Raw genomic sequence first — 19,841 nt, forward strand, 5'->3', positions numbered from 1 at the left:
AGTTCTGGTGAGAACATACCAAGTTTACTATGTTTCCTTCAACAACACTTTATCACCTCTGAAACCTCATGTTTTCTCATGCGTATATCTCAAAATACCCACTCCAACTCAACTATCCCGAGTGTGTCTTTCTGCCAAACGTCCTGAGAGGAAACGGTTACTGTTAAAATATTAAGAATGATCTTGCAGATTTTTTTTTCCAAATGTAAATGTATAAATTTATAGTTCCCATTTTTAAAAGATGCATACAGTACTTGTCAGAAATGTGTTTATAGTAACATGCAGTATAATACCGAATGTCATCACCTTGTCAAGCACATACTGTACCATGTGCTGCCATTTTTTAAAAAAGCTTTTAGACTAAGCAGTTTCCAGTTTTTTTGGCATGTTCTAAAGGCTTGAAACATTGTTTCAGACAGGTAAACATGGCCAACAGGAAAGACGATTAAATGAATTTTCCTAATTGTATTAAATTATAACTAACTCAGGTTAATTGACTTTACTGTTAAATCATTAAATAGACAGCCATACTGAAGAATAAATATTTAACAGTGATCACACCATTTCTAGTGAGGTCATTAAGATAGGCTCTATAGGAATGTGCGATACCAAAAATATAGGAACAGAAATATAGACAGAAAAGCAAGGACAGGAAGGAACATCCTTATCATTATATAGCACCATTATTACAAGTAGAACATAAATAAGTGAGTGAAATCGTTATTTTAACCATATTTTGTCAAGGTAATCTAAATGCTGAACAGTATGGCTCTCTAAGACTTATTATACAGGGGTTAGTTGTCTTATTTATTTGATGAAATTCTGATTTCCTGAATTCTCAAATTGGGAATCCTCAGGCTTAGAATATCTCTCCAGACTTAATTATGCATTGTTAGAATAGGAAAACTGGTTCCTACATGTTTGTAAGCATCCATTTTGAGAGTGAGATTTAGTATTGCTTAGGATCTGCTGTATTTAATAGGTTTCTTGAAACACTAAGGTGTTGGCAAGCATGTCTTTGTACTGCGGGATAAAACCAGAGCACCTGGTGGAAACCAACGTAAACACAGAGAGAGCATACCACATAAGTAGCATCCCAGGAATTTAACCCAAGGACCCAGCACTGTGAAGTAGTAATGCTAACTACTGCATCACCATACCACCCCCAGGTAATGCCACCATTATAAAACTGAACTGATAGTACTGATACCATGTCACTATAATTAACCAATAAAATGGAAAACATTTGCCATATCACTCTGCAACTCACAACTGACAACCCACTGAAGCTAAGCAATTGTGAGCCTGGTCAGTACCTGGATGGGAGACCTCCTGGGAAAAGCTAAGGTTGCTGCTGGAAGAGGTGTTAGTGGGGCCAGCAGGGGGCGCTCACCCCGTGGTTCATCTGGGTCCTAATGCACCAGTATAGTGACGGGGACACTATACTGTAAACAGGTGCTGTCCTTTGGATGAGACGTAAAACAGAGGTCCTGACTCTCTGTAGTCATTAAAAATCACAGGGTGTTACCAATCATGGCGTCCTAATAATCCCCATCTATGAATTGGCTTCATCACTCTGCTCTCCTCGCCACTGATAGCTGATGTGTGGTGAGCGTTCTGGCGCACTGTGGCTGCCATCACATCATCCAGGTGGATGCTGCACATTGGTGGTGGTGGAGGGGAGTCCCCATTACCTGTAAAAAGCGCTTTGAGTGGAGTGTCCAGAAATGCACTATACAGTATGTATAAGCAATTATTAATTATAGTAGTCATTTATTTGTCCTGCTAGATAACTGCAATAGGTGCTATTGGCATAATGCATCCAATGTAGTAAAACTAAAATAATATTTTTATTTATTTATTTTTGTTGTTTCTTTTCTTCTGTTTTCAGCATGGAATAAACCTTTACTGGTTCCTTTGGAGCCTATGCAAGCTGACACAGCTACCTTCTTGACCTACCAATATAGTAAAACTTTCACTGCATCATAAATTTGCATTTGTACTGCAGAATTACAGCAGTATTATATTGATTTATTTTTGAAGTACTATAAAATTATATTGATACAACTGTCTATCAGTATAATTGATTCCAAAATGCAACAGTTCTCTATTTCCTGTCACAGGGGGCAAATTAAGGCTGAAAGTTTCAAGATGTTTTGGATCAGAATTATCCATGGGTGTGTAGTGTGCTCTCTGAAGGCACCAGTTCTGTAGGATTTGGGCATTTACTGGGACAATTATTAATTGTAGCAGTAAATCACGAAATTGATTCTTTTGATGGCTTTAGAATCCAACCATGCGATATAACTCAAACAACGCACACACACAGGTACTAATACACGAGGATACATTTATTAATACATAGAATATGCATATAAACCTAATAGATCTTATCGAGAGGGTTATCAGAATACAAAAGGTATATATTCAGTCAGTTACAAAGATTTACATATATCAAGAGGACATACGTTCAGTATATCATTCATTTAGACCGTTTCGTAATTGAACTTGGTTACAACTTCTACATTAGATACTCAAAACAAGTACATAACTCTTAGGAATTAAATTGATATCAACTGGTTGGGATAGCAATTGAATTCTCGAGCTGTAATGCATTGAAGTTGAATACTCATCCAATCTCTGGGAATTCAGATCTCCTGCGGGCTCTCTGGCTCCGTGCCAGGCTGTGCTGTGCGGCTTGCGACGGTGCGCTGCTGACGCTCACTGACCGGCTAGTTAGTGTTGGCTTTAACTAGCACAGTTTATGCACAGGAGAAAAGATGACTGTGGGTCCCAGCAGGTCAGGAAGAGGACCAGTTCATTCCTGATGAAGCGCTAGTTCTGAATAGTGATTCAGCTTTCCACAGTTCTGACCTGTTCACGAGGCCTGCTGCTGGTGCTAACCTCGGGTGGATCCTCTGGTTACTCTCTGGCAACCTCCGCTCTAGACTCTTAGAACAAAGGAAAGTTCTGGCACTCGGACACACTGGCCGTTCTGTGGTTGTCCGGGCTGAGTCTCAGGATGGTCAGGAGGCGCGCTGCGAGAATGTCCTGCCCTTGGGAGCCTTCTGCTCCTGGGCCGTCCTGCCCTGGAATTCTCCTTTGAATTCCCTTTAGAAAAGTCCACAGAATTCACCAGGCTCTCTGTGTTGCCTGTTTTTACCTGGAGGAACTTCAGCTTGTTGATTGGCTGAAAGTTCCTTGGGCCTCAGAGTCCCACGTGGGTTACTCGGCCCTACCAGTCCCTGATTGGTTGATCAAGGTGAGATAAGAGTCACTTACTCCTGACACTTAGGAATGCAGTCCAGATGTCCATCTGGCACTCCCTAGACAGATAGGCGCCAATGGATGACCATTGATCATGATATCCAGGCTTAGCTAAGTGCATCCCAATTTGGGAGCTGTCCCTTATCAAAAGAAAACATCTTTAAATCAGCCTGCATGAATAGCTTCTCTGTGGCTGCACCACAGAGATGAAGAGAGAGATGGGGCCTCATTTGGGAGACTTATTCTGTCTTATTAATAATCCTCGCCGCTACAGGTGTTAGCTCACTGTCACTTGGACACAAGGTGAGATACAGTATGATTAGCTTTAGCTGGTTCACCTGGGAAAGGGTGTTTGATTTGAAAAGATCTGATACACTGGTTGACCACAAGTGTGGTAATGATTATATCATTATCTGAAAATATGAGAATGCCTCACTTCAGTAATGAACAGCACCTTATTGCTCTTAGAATTATTGAAGATCAAATTCCTTTGAGAGAATATGCCAAGATAATGAGATGTTCTGCTTTAACAATCATCAAACTAGAATAAAGAAACATGGAAACTGGCTCTGTGAGGTACAGGTCACATCCTGGTAGTGTCACCACACCAGCCCAAGAATATCACATCTGTCTGATCTATCTGCGTAATCATTTTCATATTGCCTTAAATGGAGCGCAATAAATTCCAGGAAGAAACATCATTAAAATGACACTAGGTCTTCTTCTGTGGTTTGGATTCTATAAAACAGAAAACATCTGAGGTGATAGAACAAAGACTGATGGAGTGTTTTATTCACTACAGAATACTGATTTACCCTTGATAATCTGGATAGATGACAATGGGGTTTGAGACATTTTCGTTAGCATTAAGCTGATGACGTTTCACCCATTTTTATTTTATATTTTAATTATTTATATTTTCTGTCAAAGTAAAGCTTGCTTTGTTTTAGCCAACTGGTGGTGTGGTAGAAGTGTAATTGAGGAGCAATCTCCTTTAACATAAGAATTCCTATGAGACTGAGACTACGGAAATAAAACTCAAGCTAACAATACTGCAGAACATCACATCACCAAAAAAAATGTGCTCAGCTCCGTGATCTGAAAACACACAATCAAGATGTGAAAGCTCAAGGTACAAATTCTCAGGATTCCAGCATCACTGATCCTGCAATAAAGACACTAGTACCAAATGGTGCAAATACTTCCAGTACTTCCGTAACTTAAATATGTAACAGGGATCATGAATTTCTATAATGCTGAGGAGACTAACTGGGCACAGTCATTTGCACAGAAAATATTTTCTTGTCAGTTCCTCTTTCCTAAAAATGATTATCTTAGCTATATCTTCCCTTGCAGTTATGCCATGTATGGGACATAGTAAATACAGCTCTTCTTGAATTCCATCTGAGTTACAATAACTCACAAGAATTTCCCTTACATCCGTTGCACTCAGAACACAACAGCACAGTCTTTATATTGACGAAATTCCTATTTATCTCTTCAAAAGGGCTTGAAATGAGCAAACATCTAATTTTGCTTTCTTGGCAACTGCCACTCATTCTAAAATGTCTGACTATAGACATGAAAAATGTTATCAGCAGCACAGATTGCTAGCTTTCATGTGAAAAGATTAGGCCAGCCCCTTTAAAAATAATGCAAAGAGCTTTTATTGGGTAGCATGTTATACAGAGTCAAAGCATACACAGAAGTTTTTTATTGTTTTTTTACTTCATTTCTTCATTGGTTATTTGATTTGTATTGCAAATGCCGCTGTAAGTGCACATGGTGTTTAAAATACCTTTGCATGCCAAAAATGTCATGCATCCTGTAGGTTGCCGACCCCTAGTCTAGACAATGAAAGGGAAATGACTGATGCACTAAATGAGTATTTCAGTCAGGTTTACTATACTGTATATACAGAGGAAGAAAAACAACCACCTCTTGTTGATGAAGTTCTCTAGTAAATGGAATGAATTAGAAGAGGCAGGAGTGTTGAAGATACTAGAAGTACTTAAGATTAAGAAAATCTCCAATGCGAATTATATCCTACCAACTATATTTAAGTAAACAAGATACTGAGAGGCAGAAGTGTTGAAGATACTAGAAGTACTTAAGATTAAGAAAATCTCCAATGCCCGATTATATCCTACCAATTATATTTAAGTAAACAAGATAAATGATCCATAGGGCATGAATGCAACTTTTCTAAAAATCACTCAAGACTCAAGACTAACTGGGAAAATGTTGTGAGTGTTATTATGGTAACACACCTATTAAAGGATGACAAAAGAAACCAAGTATTGAATCTAAAAGACATATATGGAATTAAGATCCTAATGGATAGTCAACAGAAATTTAGAAATTGTACGTTTTGCTTAGGTAACTTAATAAAATTGTTTAAACAATAACAACAAAAAACAAAGGTAATAAACACATTATATACATTGTGGTAGAGTTAGATTTTTCAAAAGGGTTTAATTAAGTTTCTCATAAAATGTGAATTCTCATTACGATTAATTCAAATACAGGAAACAGACATTCATGGAAATACAATGTGTTTGCACTGAGAACAGTTTAATGGATATAAAGAGAAGAGTACAGATAAAGGATAAATGCTCAAAATAGGGTGTTGTAAATTGTACAGTACCAAAGGGATATGTACTAGGTAGGGCCATAGCTTTCCTTAATTTAAATCAGTTTTGACACCATGATACCCTGCCATGGCTAGCTTTTTCTGCTAACCAGAATGTGACTGAACCTCTTCCCAATCAACTAATCAAAGCCACTGACAAAAGACAACCAATATTAGACAGCCTTGCCTAGCTACAGCACAATCACATTTTATTCCATGAGAAATTGTTATTATTAGAAATCATAGTGAAAATCCTAGTTTAGACTTTGCTGTTGCAATACAACATTGTACAGGACAGTACGGCACAGTACAACATTATTTAAAACTTCACATCAACGGTTTAGACTCATCTGAAAAATGAATTTTAAAAGTGTAGTAATTCATATTGTTTGAACTACAGAATCTGAATTATTTTGACATGAAAAAGATGCAGTTCTGTGAATGTAAGTTCTTTAAATATAGTTGAAAGCAAAATTTTATTTTTATTTTAATTGAAATTGTATTTAGTTTTCCATCTTAAACTGAACACAAATTGCATTGATTTTTAATTGCACTGGTTTAAAAGAAATATTGAAATAGTTTGTGCTTCCTTAGCTGTTGCATTCCATACAGTATAAATCTTTATAAAAAAACACATATTTGGCATTGAAAATCATGATCTTTTTTTCAGGAAGACAAATGTTTTTCTGATCTTAGGTAAAATTATCAGAATGATTTGAACCCACTAGGTCTCAGAACAAAGATGCTTGTGTTGTTTTATTCTTTGGATAAAATATATTCTTACCTTTAATCTGTACACCGTCTGAGCTTCCATCCTGCTGCAAAAAAGCAAAGACCAAGGTTATTCATAAAATAAATAATGAACAGTGATCAGAAATGTCTGTAGCAAAGATTGTGACTGAAATATTCATAATGCAACAGAATATTTTAAAATCTATTAGTTCAACAGGAGTATAACCTAGAAAATACAAAATGAAGTTAATTATACTGTAAAAGACTGACAATGTGGGATGTTGGAAAATACTTATGAACTCAAATTAATCACTTAAAACTTTATTCTTCTGTTTATCCACATCTATATGAATTTAAAGTTTTGAAACATTTATTTTAGGTTAGTAACCTTTAAGAACACCACAGATAACACAGATTGCATACATATTTACCTCATTTGTTATTACACACCTAATCTGGTCCACAGGATCTGCTCCAACCAATTGTGTTTAGAAGTCAAACAATTAATTGGGAGAGTGGGTAAATGAAAGCTTTTGTTGAAAAAAAAGTCAAATCTCCACTACTGCGAGAAGGCATGTGGGAAATGATTAGACCAAGTGGAAGATGTTTTATGATTAGATGAGATCAAAACTGACCTTTTTGGTCTAATACCGAATAACATCCTGAGAACACCATCTTTACTGTGAAGCATGGTGGTTGCAGTATCATGCTATGGAAATGTTTCATGGCATCAGAGCCAGGAATACTTGGTACTTAGAATTCAAAATGGATTCAGCAAAGTACAGACAGATACTGGAGAAAAACCTGTAGTCCACAAGAGCCTTGGAACTTGGGGGAAGATTCATCTTCCAGTAGGAACATAATCCAAAACACACAGCCAAAGCCACACTGAAGTGGCCTAAAAACAAAAAAGTCGCTGTTCTGGAATGACCCAGTCAAAGCCTGGACTTCAATCTAATTGAGAATATCGGCAAGAGTTTCAAATTTCTGTTTATTAATGGTGCCCAGCCAAAGTGAGGGAGTTTGAGCAATTTTGCCAAGAATGAGCAAAATGTGCCCAAGTGTCCAAATATGCAAAGCTGGTAGAAACCATAGCCGTAATTTCTGCTTAAACTGCCTCTACCAAATATTGACTCAAGGGGAGTGAATACTTACACAATTAATTATTTTCTTTTTTTATATTTATAATTTATTTAGGAGGATCTATAGAATTTAGTTTTCAGTTTCAGTACATTATAGAGAATGTTGTGTTAATCAATAGCAAAAAAATCCCAATTAAATACTTTTTTATTCCATATTCTGACACCAAAAAAAACCCTAGGGGGACAGAAAATGTCCAAGGGGGTTGAATATTTTTGATAGCCACTGTGTGTGTATTGGAATGTCTGTTTTAAGATTAAGAAAACATTTTGCACTTTCTTTACACAGTGATTCCCTAGGTCCTGCTTAAAATTCCCTTTCATTATATCTTAACATTCAGAATGAGAGTGAGTCAGTTATTTTCTTGTTTTGAAGTGTTTGAATATAAAAGAATGGTTATACTGTACATGAAAGGAAGTGTTTCAACCATACCAAAAGATCAGACATGTTCAGTTGCTAGTAGCTAATTGATGCATGGATCACATCCAGCCATTTCGTGAAAATAAACAGGGTATCAGCTGTGACATGATGATTGAATATCTTGTTGCTAACTCCCACAACCTTTTGTGTGCACAAAATCAGCATTTTGCCAGACGCCTCAAGCTTATTCTGACATGCTGTCTAAAACCAGATTATCATATATGACCTATGACTTCCTTAGAAATGTTATTATGAGTCTGATCTTGAACTTCATCAGGACTGAATCGTAAATTAGCAGCTTACAAGTTCTTATCACAAATGTTTCACACAACCAACAACCAAAATTCTCTATACAACATAAATTCTGACAAAATATTTTTCACTCTGTTCAGTCTGTATGATCCAAGAATGTTTTAGGCAGTTGAACCAGAGTTAGTATCAGCAGTCAGCACACCTTAGGCTAAAAGTTTGTTCTCATGCAATATTCAGTGTATTAAATGAGCAGGAGAAACTTAAAGTCCGCTCTAAACCTCGCAGGGAGGTGCATTACATGCAGCTGTATGCTAATGAAGTGTACTTTTAGCTTGCCCATGAGCCACACAGTCCTGAATTGGATAAAAGTTCTTAGCTGTTACTCCATTATGAAAGGTGTTACAGTAGTCTAATCTTGATGCATTAAAGGCATTAAGACTGAAACAGTCCAAAGCAGCAAACAAATTGGCAGAAGCCAATCTGCTAGGAGAATCGACATGTATACATCAAGTAATCTATTTCCATAGGTTAAACACAGCACTGAAAACCCAGAAACAGTAAAACAATCTAGAAGAAGGTTTAGGGATGAGGTGTGTTCTATAGTGGGCCTTATGTGATTTAAACATACTTGAAGTGGGCCAATTATATAATTATATATATACAGCCCTCAAGCACACGCTGGACAAACGTACAGTGCTTGATCCACCCACCCACACCCTGGTACGCCTTGCAGAATTGGTTCTCACACTGAACGCATTCTCCTTCAATAATCTTTTTTACCAACAAGTGAGTTGAGTTGCCATGGGCACCAGAATGGGACCCAGCTATGCCTATATCTTTGTTGGCTGGGTAGAAGAACGCTTCTTCGCTTCCTACACTGGCTATGTCCCTGACCTCTACAAGCGATATGTTGATGACTGCGTCGGTGCCGCCACATGCTCCAACAATCAGCTTGAGTGCTTCCTGCACAATTTCACCAACTTCCACCCGTCCCTCAAATATACGGTTAACATATCTTCCACTACTCTTCCGTTTCTAGACATCAACTTCTCCATCAACTACCCCCGACTCTCCACTTCGGTTTATTACAAACCCACGGATTCACACAGCTATCTCTTGTATAGCTCATTTCACCCCAAACATACTAAAAACTCTCCCTTTTTCACAGCTCCTTCGGCTATGATGACTATGCAGCAATGACATCGACTTCGAGAACCAAGCCCTCAAAATGTACTCCTTTTTCATCAACAGAGGATACCCCAGCAGTGTTATTGACAGGGCCCTTGCCCGAGCCAAAAACACCCCTCGGACCATCAACCCAATCAGGAACTCCCGCCGTAACAACCGCATTCCTTTGGTGCTTCCCTACCACCCTAACACACTTCCTTTCCCCAGGACTATTAACGACAACTTTTCCATCCTACAGGATGATCCCTCCATTGGGGTCCTCTTATCTGATCGCCCCATCATCTCATATCGCCGATCACCTAATCTGCGCAACCTTCTTGTTCACAGCTCCCTTGACCGCCCTCATCAACCATCCACACCAGGTACTTCCTCTTGCAACAGAGCTCACTGTATCACCTGCAAGTACACATCCAACAACACACTCATTCAAGGCCCCCTCAGGACAATTCCGGATCACCCAGATGTCATTTCACACCTTTCTACACCTATCCTGACTTCACACCTCTTGATTGGCCTCTCTTTCTGTCCCCTGCTCCTGCCTCTAACCCCTCCTCCCTCCCAGCCTTTGTTCTCCCACTACATTACCTTTGCCTACTGCCTTGTCTCTCTCACACCTGAAGAAGGCTCCACAGCCGAAACGTTGTGTTTTTTCTCTCTTCTTTTTTTCAGCATGGAATAAACCTATTACTTGTTCCTTTGCAGCCTACGCATGCTGACGCAGCTACCCACCTGAACTAATTATATATATGACAATGATATGGTATTATTTATTTGTAGTGTATTTCATTTTATATGTTTATTTTATAACTATTTATTTTACAATAGTTGTCCTCCATTTTAAGTGCATTTTCATGGAACATTTACTAAATTCCATTTTAGTGAACTTACTCATTATGCTCCATGAATGATATACTGTATTTTAAAGCCTTTTTTCAGTTTTTTTTTAAATATCATAGCTGTGATTATGGTACAATGCATAATTCTCTGTTCCTTTGAAAATAATATTATTGGAACATCTATTGCACAAACTGGTAAAAACAATTGTGCAAATATTTACAAGCATGTTATTTTGTGCTTGGAGTATGAAAATAAATGTTTACATTTCACATAAGGGTATCCCTTAAGGTTTTAAAGTAAGACAATGAGCATCCTTCTGCTGTTATGCAGTGTTATAAAGCAAGTTCATATAGCTGTCTTGCCTTATCTTGAAGAAGTTACAGTGTCCAAAAATCTTGGTGACCAAGCAACTGAACTAATTTGAGCTAATACTAAACCAGTTATGGTTAAATTTATCAAGCTTCTTAGAGGATCAAGAGATAACACAGGACACAAAGAACACACAGCAACAAGTATGTAGAACAGAGGAGGTATAAAGAGGACAGTGTCCTCACCTATGATAGCACTATTGAAAAACTAATTTCCTATATGATAAAATACATATACTGTATCTCTTCTTTGTTTAGTTAAGCATTGCTTCTGAGAGAGAAAAAAAGGTTCCCGTTCATTAAGCATCCTTTTTAGAAAGATAACAAATATTATCCCTATATGCTATTTGTGCCTCAGGTTCTGGGTACAGTTCTTTTTGTTCCTTTAAAAATACTGGTACTCAAGCATTTCAAAATAATGGTAGATAATAGTTATATTTTGTTTGACATTTGTATTTTTTTCTAAATAAGTATTGTGGTTTAGCCATCTGGATAACAGAACAAAGGAAATGCACACTATATTAATGTCCAGGATTTCCCTGACAATAGGGGGCTACAACGGTTTACTTTCATAATTTGCTTGCAAGGCAAACTAGAGACAGGATCTGATCTGATTTGATCAGATTTTCTTATTTATACAGTAATTTTAACCTCTCTTTTATTAAATTATTCACAAGACCCTTTTTATTACACTATGAATTGGTAAATTGCAGGTCGGAAATGTGAGTTAAATAGCTTCTGGGATTAGCATCACCCATGACCTTTGCTTGAGGGAAAAGACTAATAGTCAGTGGAGGTCATGTTAAGTGAAAAGCAGTGTGCCCTATTTCATGATATACAGAATTTTAGTGTTTTTAACTGGGAAAGAGAATTGGAAAATGGCAAGGTTTAAAAAAATAGGTTGAAACCAATTTTTAGAATGAAAAACAGAAAATGTGGAACATTATTATTTGCATGATATTGGTGATAAAAAGCAAAAATAAATTTACTTTTACAACTGAATTCAAACATCATGGCTTTCCATTCACTATAAAGTAGAAATACATTTCTCTACCTCTCCTAAAACCTGTGACATTCTATTTATCTTTTTTATAACTACAAGGCCCTTATTATTGTGTTCAGAATATTCTTTTGTAACCATAGTAAACACCAATTATTGTTTTAGTGAGACCGATGTCATTTGAGGCACTGAAGTTGCTCCAAAATTTGGAGGAAAAGGAGTTATGGGTCTTACAATGTCATTAAATGGAAAAGCGTCTCACTATTAAAGGAGCAACATACCTTCGCTCAGTAATTACTATCCTATTTAATCTTTTACAGTATGGTTTGTCTCATTTTTATTTTTTAGCAGTAATGGAAAAAAGTTTAACTGATATGGAAGAATGATCATCTCCCACAACTACAGTATACTGTATATGATAATGTCAATGTTACAGATGCATGTACAGTATGTTTCTAGAAAAATAAAGTTTGTGGATTTAGGATATTGATAACATACATTTGGTATCATTTAGATTGATTTATCATTCAGAACTGATCGTATCACACTCAAATAATTTTGACTGTTAGTGCATTAGCACTGAATCTAATTAGTGAGAGAGTAAATGGACATAAGTAATGAAGTGATCTAATCTGTTGAATGTCATGCAAGGTGAAAATAAAAAGAAGAAAAATACATAAAAGACTAATATGTTCTACTTATCAGTAGAACAATGCTTTGATGTCATTGGTATTCTGGAGACTGGACTAATTGCACAGTGCTCATTTAGTATATTCACAGCCATTGCGAGCAAGATTTAACAGCTAAACACAGTCTGTCAATGACAGACCAAAATCTGGAAGACCTCATTAAAAAAAAACAGTATTTTAACATGTTTTAAATGAGGTTTTTGAAACTTTCATATTTAAAAATGTTTTTGATTTCAACACTGCTGTTTAATTTCTCCACTAATTAAGCAGATACAAGGGAGATGACAACGTAAAACATATGTTGCAGTACAGGAATGTTTTAAGTGAAATAATAAAAAAAAATACAATAGATTAACATTTGTCTCTAATCCCTCTTCATATAGGAATCCAAACAAAGCTCTAGTGGGATTGAAGCACCCTGTTACATGACAAGCGGCCATCTGCCCTGATGAAAGAAGCTGACAGGCAGCTTCTATCTTTATCTTATCTGCAAATCCCAGGGACCTCATTTCACTAAACCTTGCCTTTCAACTGGGATTGCCAAGAATCCTCTCTGCTTATCCCTTTTTAATCTATCCTTACCTTGGAAGCAAGGGCTTCATGATACTATTGTCCTCTGAAACTTCCTTTTCTCACTGGTTTTTTCATGAACACAATGCATGAACAAATGCCTGTTTCTAGGTGTGCCATGACAAAATAAAACCAGACATTTTAAACATTTATGATAAAAGAAATTAAAGGTTACATAGTAGCAGTAAGTGAAGTGAAGATGTACTTTGATATCTAACATTAGACAAAATTTTAGAAAGAAAAGCAGCACTTGTGACATCCATGGAGTTAAATAAATACATGGCACTTTCAGACAATCGCTCTTATTAAAGAAAACAGTTTTAACGGCCTTGTGATTGCAAACATAGCACTTTGTGAATCACACACAACGATTTTTGTAAATCTGATATTTCTCCGAGGTAGATGTGCAACAAAGGTCTTTTTTTTTTTGGTGTTGACTGTTTCTCTTAACAGCTCTGTTTAAAAATACAACAACAGGTTAAAGCTGTTTTGGTTTCCTTCATCTCCCCACACCCTTCAAGAAATGGAGCCAGTTCCAAGACAACACTGACTAAGTACATGAGAGAGTTTAAAAATATTCCACATCTGTTGAAGAAAACATTGACAAAGGCGAAACTGGCTTAAAGGCAGATCTACCTTTGGGACTAAATTTACAAAACTGGTGAGGGAAACAGTATCTTGATGACACAACAGGAGATTGCTCTCTATAAGAGAATGTTTTTTGTGAATCTAGGCAGCTTCAGATAAAGAAAAAAAACAACTGTCAACTAAATAATATTTATTTGTGTGAGAAATACATATCTTTTTAAAGTTTAGGAGGAAGAAACAACAGTATCCGCCGTGTATAAATGTAACATGTAATGCTGTAATATTATGAATATCAGTCCTTGTTCTAGAAAGCCATGGCCATACAGTATACGTTAGCTAGATCACAAACTCCTCAATGACTAAAAATTGATATTGTTATAATTAAGAATTAATTAAATCAATAGGATGGCACTGTAGATCCATCTGGGTTTTTTTTCTTTTACTTTCTGGAGAAAATGTTAGTAACAAAGCTGCTAGTCCCAACATGGAGAATTTGCTACCTTGTTCCTCACTTTTTACTATTCACTAAAGTCTGGACCCTCTCTGCATGCCCCACATGCTTAATATTTGGTTGTCATTTAACACTTTCCTATCCTGATGTCAGAGTTTACTTGGTGATTTGTGACTAGTTGCCACCTAGGAAACATGAACTTCAGAGATGTATAGTCGTATATTACAGATGTCACTAAATGAAACGTTGGATCACATTCCCAATGTCTTGCTGTTTAAATTTTGAAACGTTCTATTGTAACACATAATAAATAATCTTTAAGATGAAACTGTTTACATTCTTTTTAGAATGTATGCGATACCTTTGGTTCAAATTTTCATAGTTACAGTATGATATGAGTATTCATTTCTGTTTTGGTATCATGCTCATACAGTATGTAGTCTTGTGAAGACTGACATTCGTCAAATGCTATCTGCCTTTTCACAGTGATGTTAAAAATTATGCAACAAAATGTTTTGAAATGAAATTTGACAAGATCCAAGTTATGTTGATTGGCTTTCATTATCACCTTCAGAAATGTGTCACTTTTGTCAACTTTGTTTGACTGCTGATGATCTTGAACTCAGTCCAAGTACTCAGATCTGGAATCTTGGTGTCATCTTTGATCTAAGCCTTACATTTGAAGTCCATTTTGCAATGTTTCTTTTTCATGTTTGTAACATTACTTTTATCCATTCATACCTTCCCCAATGTGATGCAGATGTTTTTGTCTTTTCCAAGCTTGACCATTGTAATGCAATGTAACTTTGGTGTATCAAAACATTTTAAACAATTAGTAGTACAATATTTTCATAACTCAGCTGCTTGGATATTTAAATACATCTAAATTGCACACATAGGATATCTCCCCTTTAAGCTCACTTGTACTGGCTACATGTAGATCTAAAATAATACAATTCTGATGAGCCTAACCCAGAAAGCACATGGGTCCAATGCAGGATACATCCTGGACAGGATGCCAGTCCATCGCAGGCACAAAGACACACGCACTCACAACAGGGCCAGTTTTCCGAGAAACCACTTAACCTACCAGCATGTCTTTGGACTATGGAAGGAAACCAGAGCACACAGCAAAACCCCACACAAACACAGGTACAACATATAAACTCCACACAAAAAGCACCTCAGGCCTGGAATTGAACCCAGGGCCCGAGTGCTGTGAGGTAGCATTAATAACAACTGTGACCCCATGCCACCCAATATAGAAATAGAAATTCCTGTATGCATTTACAGTATATGGGTTACTTCAGCTTAGAATCAGCATTTGTTATCTTATCCTATTTTTATTTTGTTGATGGCAGCCTATATACAGTAGGCTCACTGTAAGTAGCCTTTTCATGAGATTTCTTTTCATAGTTTTTGTCCTTATTAACAGAAAGTGCTTTTCAGAGCACCTGTGGTCTACAAGCTGCAAAGCGATTGGAAGCACTGAGTTAACAGAGCTAATGAACAGTGTCCCTGTGTTGCCATGCCAACTTCCTGATTGGCTCTTCTACCGGTCTAGTTGCAGTTAGATTGCCTTTCTCAACAATGCAGGTTAAAAGCAACGCATGATTATAATTTATGGAGATTGGCTATAAAAAGCTTCCCATTATATGTACTTAGCATCCAATGAAACCTATTACTTATAACTGCAACAAATTCAGAGTTATTATTAAGACAATTACAAAATCATTTTCTAGCAGGTGCACTGACATTTTAGTGAACAGATAGGACAGAAGTATATTATGTTCATTATCATTTGTAATTAACAGGGTTGATTAATAGGGTGCCTGCTATGGTAGTCATATGCTTGTAGCGTGTGTACCTATTGCTAGATGCAATACAAGTTCAACATCTATAGGGCACAATGTGTAATAGGTAGGAGATATTGTCTTCTGGGATTCTGCACCATTCCTCTCATATTACCTGGAAAAGCTTGTCTGTTAACTTGTCCCTGAGCCGTGGATGCAACATGTCATCCCAGTTCTTCTGACAGCTATTTAATGGGACTCAGGTCTGGAGAGTAGGTTATGCGTGACTTAAATGTCACATTCTCATCACACAAGAAAGACATTGCTACAACATTAGTGTGAATATTGGATTGTCCTGCTGAAATGTAAACATGTCCGGATGAGTTTGTAGGAAAAGAAGCAAGTGTGGCTGACCCATGTATTGCTGTACTGTCAGGTTACCATCAAACATTACAAATTCTGTAACAATTAAATACTCCTGTCCATCTCATCATACATGGACCTTCCAATCTACTGGTCTCCCTATCAACTCTGCATGTCTGCTCTCACTCACTGGCATTTGTCAGAATGATCTCACAAATCCTTTACCCTTGATACAGGCTCAAACTCCTCCCTCCAACAACCAGCCAACTGGCTGCTCATGTGCAGCAAGTGTGCACAAACGCCTGCACACAGTTTCATCAGGCAAAACACAAATTATAACAATGCAGGACAAAACAAATATAACAACGATGGTGCTTACAAATGTTTCATTTGCGTATTCCTTGAGCTATGTATGCAACATAAACAGGCAGGTAGGCAGTTAATCTAAAGCCCAGCAGACAACATTATTTTGCCAGCTAATAACAACATTTATTATGAAATAAATGTGAAAGAATATCTTCGCCCAAAATTGAAGCATTGAAGCACATTCTGCTGCCAACTACTAGGACCTCAAGGCTCACTCATAAAAACAATGACAATTAAATAGCCTGCATTACAAAAATCAACAAAAATCAACACTATAAACATTCTCTCTGGGAACATTAGGTGTCATTTGATAATAAACAATAACGCACTTTCCCTGTCTGGCTAATACACGTCTGAAAGAGACTTAATATATCATTGAATGATAGCCTTATGAACGCATTGCAATCAAACTCGCCACAATATCATCCATATCTATACAACCAATCACCATTTTCATGATTGAAAGAATGGCAAAATTGGCAGGATGGATGTACTGTAAATGCATAGGCTATAGAAACTATAGAAAGTGGTGTAAATGCATACAGAACCTTCTCCAAATCATGGAGCAGATGCAGACACCCTTCACTATTTAAACCCTCCGTTCACTCCGAATCATTGCTAGGTATTAGGAATCTATCTGCCTCCTGAGCTTGCATTGTCCTCTACCTCTGACCTCCAACACGAAGACTCTTCGAGCCTTGGACCTCTCGACAACGCTTTCATCTCGCCCCTCTCGGATTTGTTTGCCTCGCTGATCTCTCAACCCGGATTCGACCTCGCTTGGAACTACTGACCTCTCTGCTGCCTCACCCTTCTCAGACTCGTAAGTCATCGGACTCTCTAAGAGACCTGCACAGGGTTCTTAATAACTCGCTCGCAACAGGTAAGTGCAAAGTAACAGATGCAGATAATGAATGTACATTATATAAGGATTTTGTGATTCAAACTGAAAAAGATATTAAGGGGTTAATAAAAACAATAAAAAGTTCTTCAGAATACTAGAAAACTAGTTTAAAAAATAGATATTTAATTTATATTAGTTAACAGTATGCAATGAACTAGAAAGACCACATTTAATATGTTACATACAACACTGATAATAATGTTAGGAAATAGCTCTGGTGCCCTCAAAAAACTTTAAACTGGTGCCCTAAAAGACTGCATATTACTTTCCTTAAAGATAAGGAAAGTAATATGTAGGTCTAAAACAAAAAATATATATTTTAGTGTTGAAAAGAAGAGTTTATGGGAGTGTACATCTGTTTTACCGTTCTAGTTACTTGTGTGGCAAAATACTTAATTCCATGTTCAGAGTTCAAGAAAATTCTAATAATGATAAAAAGATTAAATGAATGTAAAAAGATAATGTACTTAATAATGGGTTGTGGTTGTGAATGAGGATGTCTGGAAGTTGAGGGAGACTAAGGATCAGTGACCAGGAGCTCCTACAGGGACGGTGAAAATGAGGAAAAAAGGGAGAGATGAAACAACAAAGTAGGTGCACTGAGTTCAATTCTTGAGCAGAAACCGAGAAAAAGGCGGAGAGAGAGAGTGAGGAGCAAGCATGAAAACAGAGAAGGAGGGAAAGGGAGGCGAAGCAGCTGCGGTTGATCAGAGCTCCAGGGAGGGTAAATGATGTTAGAAGACCTGAAAGAAGAGAGAAGACAGCGTGGCAGGTGCAGAGAGTCAATTGTTTTCCATGGAGAATTTGAAGTCAAATATTTTTTTTTCAAAATGACAAGAAAGATACACCCGTCTTGGCTTGGAGGAGGTGAATGGTGTTCGGATTGCTGTGTCTGGCTGTACTAGGAAGGGCAGCAAGCACAAGAAGATGATAAGGTGGGATCCAAGCATGGGAGTGGTGCTGGGGCAACAGATGCTCTAGCAGCTCCTAGTGCAAGCAAGCATCTGTTTCTGATAAGACCGAAAAGGTGAGAAAAGTTGTGGAAAGACGTTGTGGTAGACAGATATGTACTATATGTATACAGTACGTAGGACACGGGAAGTGTGAGATTAGAATTCGACCTCCTCCTGATCTTCTTTTAAATAACACAATTATTTAGCATAGTAGTGAAGCTTATGTTTTGGTTTATGTGGAAGATACAAGTACTATATTTGTGTGTCATTTCTAAATTGTTATTCCTGTTTATTTAAGCAAAGAGAAACCATTAAAATGTAGCTGCCCAAAAAGGTAAAGGCACAGTCTCTAGTTATATTATCTAAATATATACAGTATAAAACATTTTTCTTAATGATTCAGCATAGCATAAAACATAAAACAGTCTAAAGCCATATTCACTGATTAAGACAAGCACATTTTTTACTCATATCTGAGAGAGGAATGGAAGAAATTGTTCAAAGCACTTTTATCTAAATGAGGTTCACTTCTGAGTGACTCGCCCATACTGTACTGTATGTCTACATTAAAAGTTTCATCTCTATTTAATAAATCACAAACTTGATTGAGGAGGGCTTATTTTGATGATATTACTGCTGGAATCGATTACTTACACAAATGTATTAATTACTTCATATATAATTTTATGTGATATGTTTATCAAATCTCCATTTATCTTCTGTTTGCCATTCATGGTTTTAATCAATGTTCCTCAGCTGTAACCCACAAGGGTATAGGTCTCTAAGGTCTTTCATATCTCACTAAAATTGACCACTTTCTTTAAACTTGATAAAAAGGTAACATTTGGTCAGTTATGTGAATAATATCTTAATTTAGTTGGGGGACACTATTATGTCTTGGCCTTGCATTGTAAGAAGGAATATTTTCACATGAATTAATTTGAGAAGTATTGCTTACAACATTGTCAAGCATCAACAAAAGTGCTTTAAATCATGCTATCGTACCATTATTTAAAAAATTGTTTTAATTGAATCTATGAAAGCCAAATGGGAAAAAAACAGACTCATTTATATACATTATAATAAATTGCAAATAATTAAAACATGATATTGCCAAAAACAATCACCAATAATAAACTGATAATAGATTTTAAGTATTTTTTAGTAATTGCTAGTAATTACTAATTATACATGGCTTTATCGTGTAATGAATTATTAATTACTGGGTAAAAGTCTATCCTTCAATGGATGGTTTATTAATGATATATATGATATATAAATCTCATTTTTTGTTAAAAATACTATATTAACACCACCTGAGTATCTCA

At 36.7% G+C, this 19,841-nt stretch overlaps 1 protein-coding gene across 4 annotated transcripts in view; it reads right to left on the minus strand.

Moving 5' to 3' along the window:
- Nucleotides 1–19,841, minus strand: part of fstl5 (follistatin-like 5) — a 281,857-nt gene that overhangs the window by 226,071 nt on the left and 35,945 nt on the right. For all 4 annotated transcript variants that reach the window (XM_088633293.1, XM_088633292.1, XM_088633295.1 and 1 more), the window contains exon 3: nucleotides 6,684–6,717. In XM_088633293.1, the coding sequence (XP_088489419.1) occupies nucleotides 6,684–6,717 (34 nt within the window). The remainder of the gene's footprint in view (nucleotides 1–6,683; nucleotides 6,718–19,841) is intronic.

Source organism: Lepisosteus platostomus, chromosome 1, assembly GCF_059453375.1.
Source record: "Lepisosteus platostomus isolate fLepPlt1 chromosome 1, fLepPlt1.hap1, whole genome shotgun sequence".
Lineage (NCBI taxonomy): Eukaryota > Metazoa > Chordata > Actinopteri > Semionotiformes > Lepisosteidae > Lepisosteus > Lepisosteus platostomus.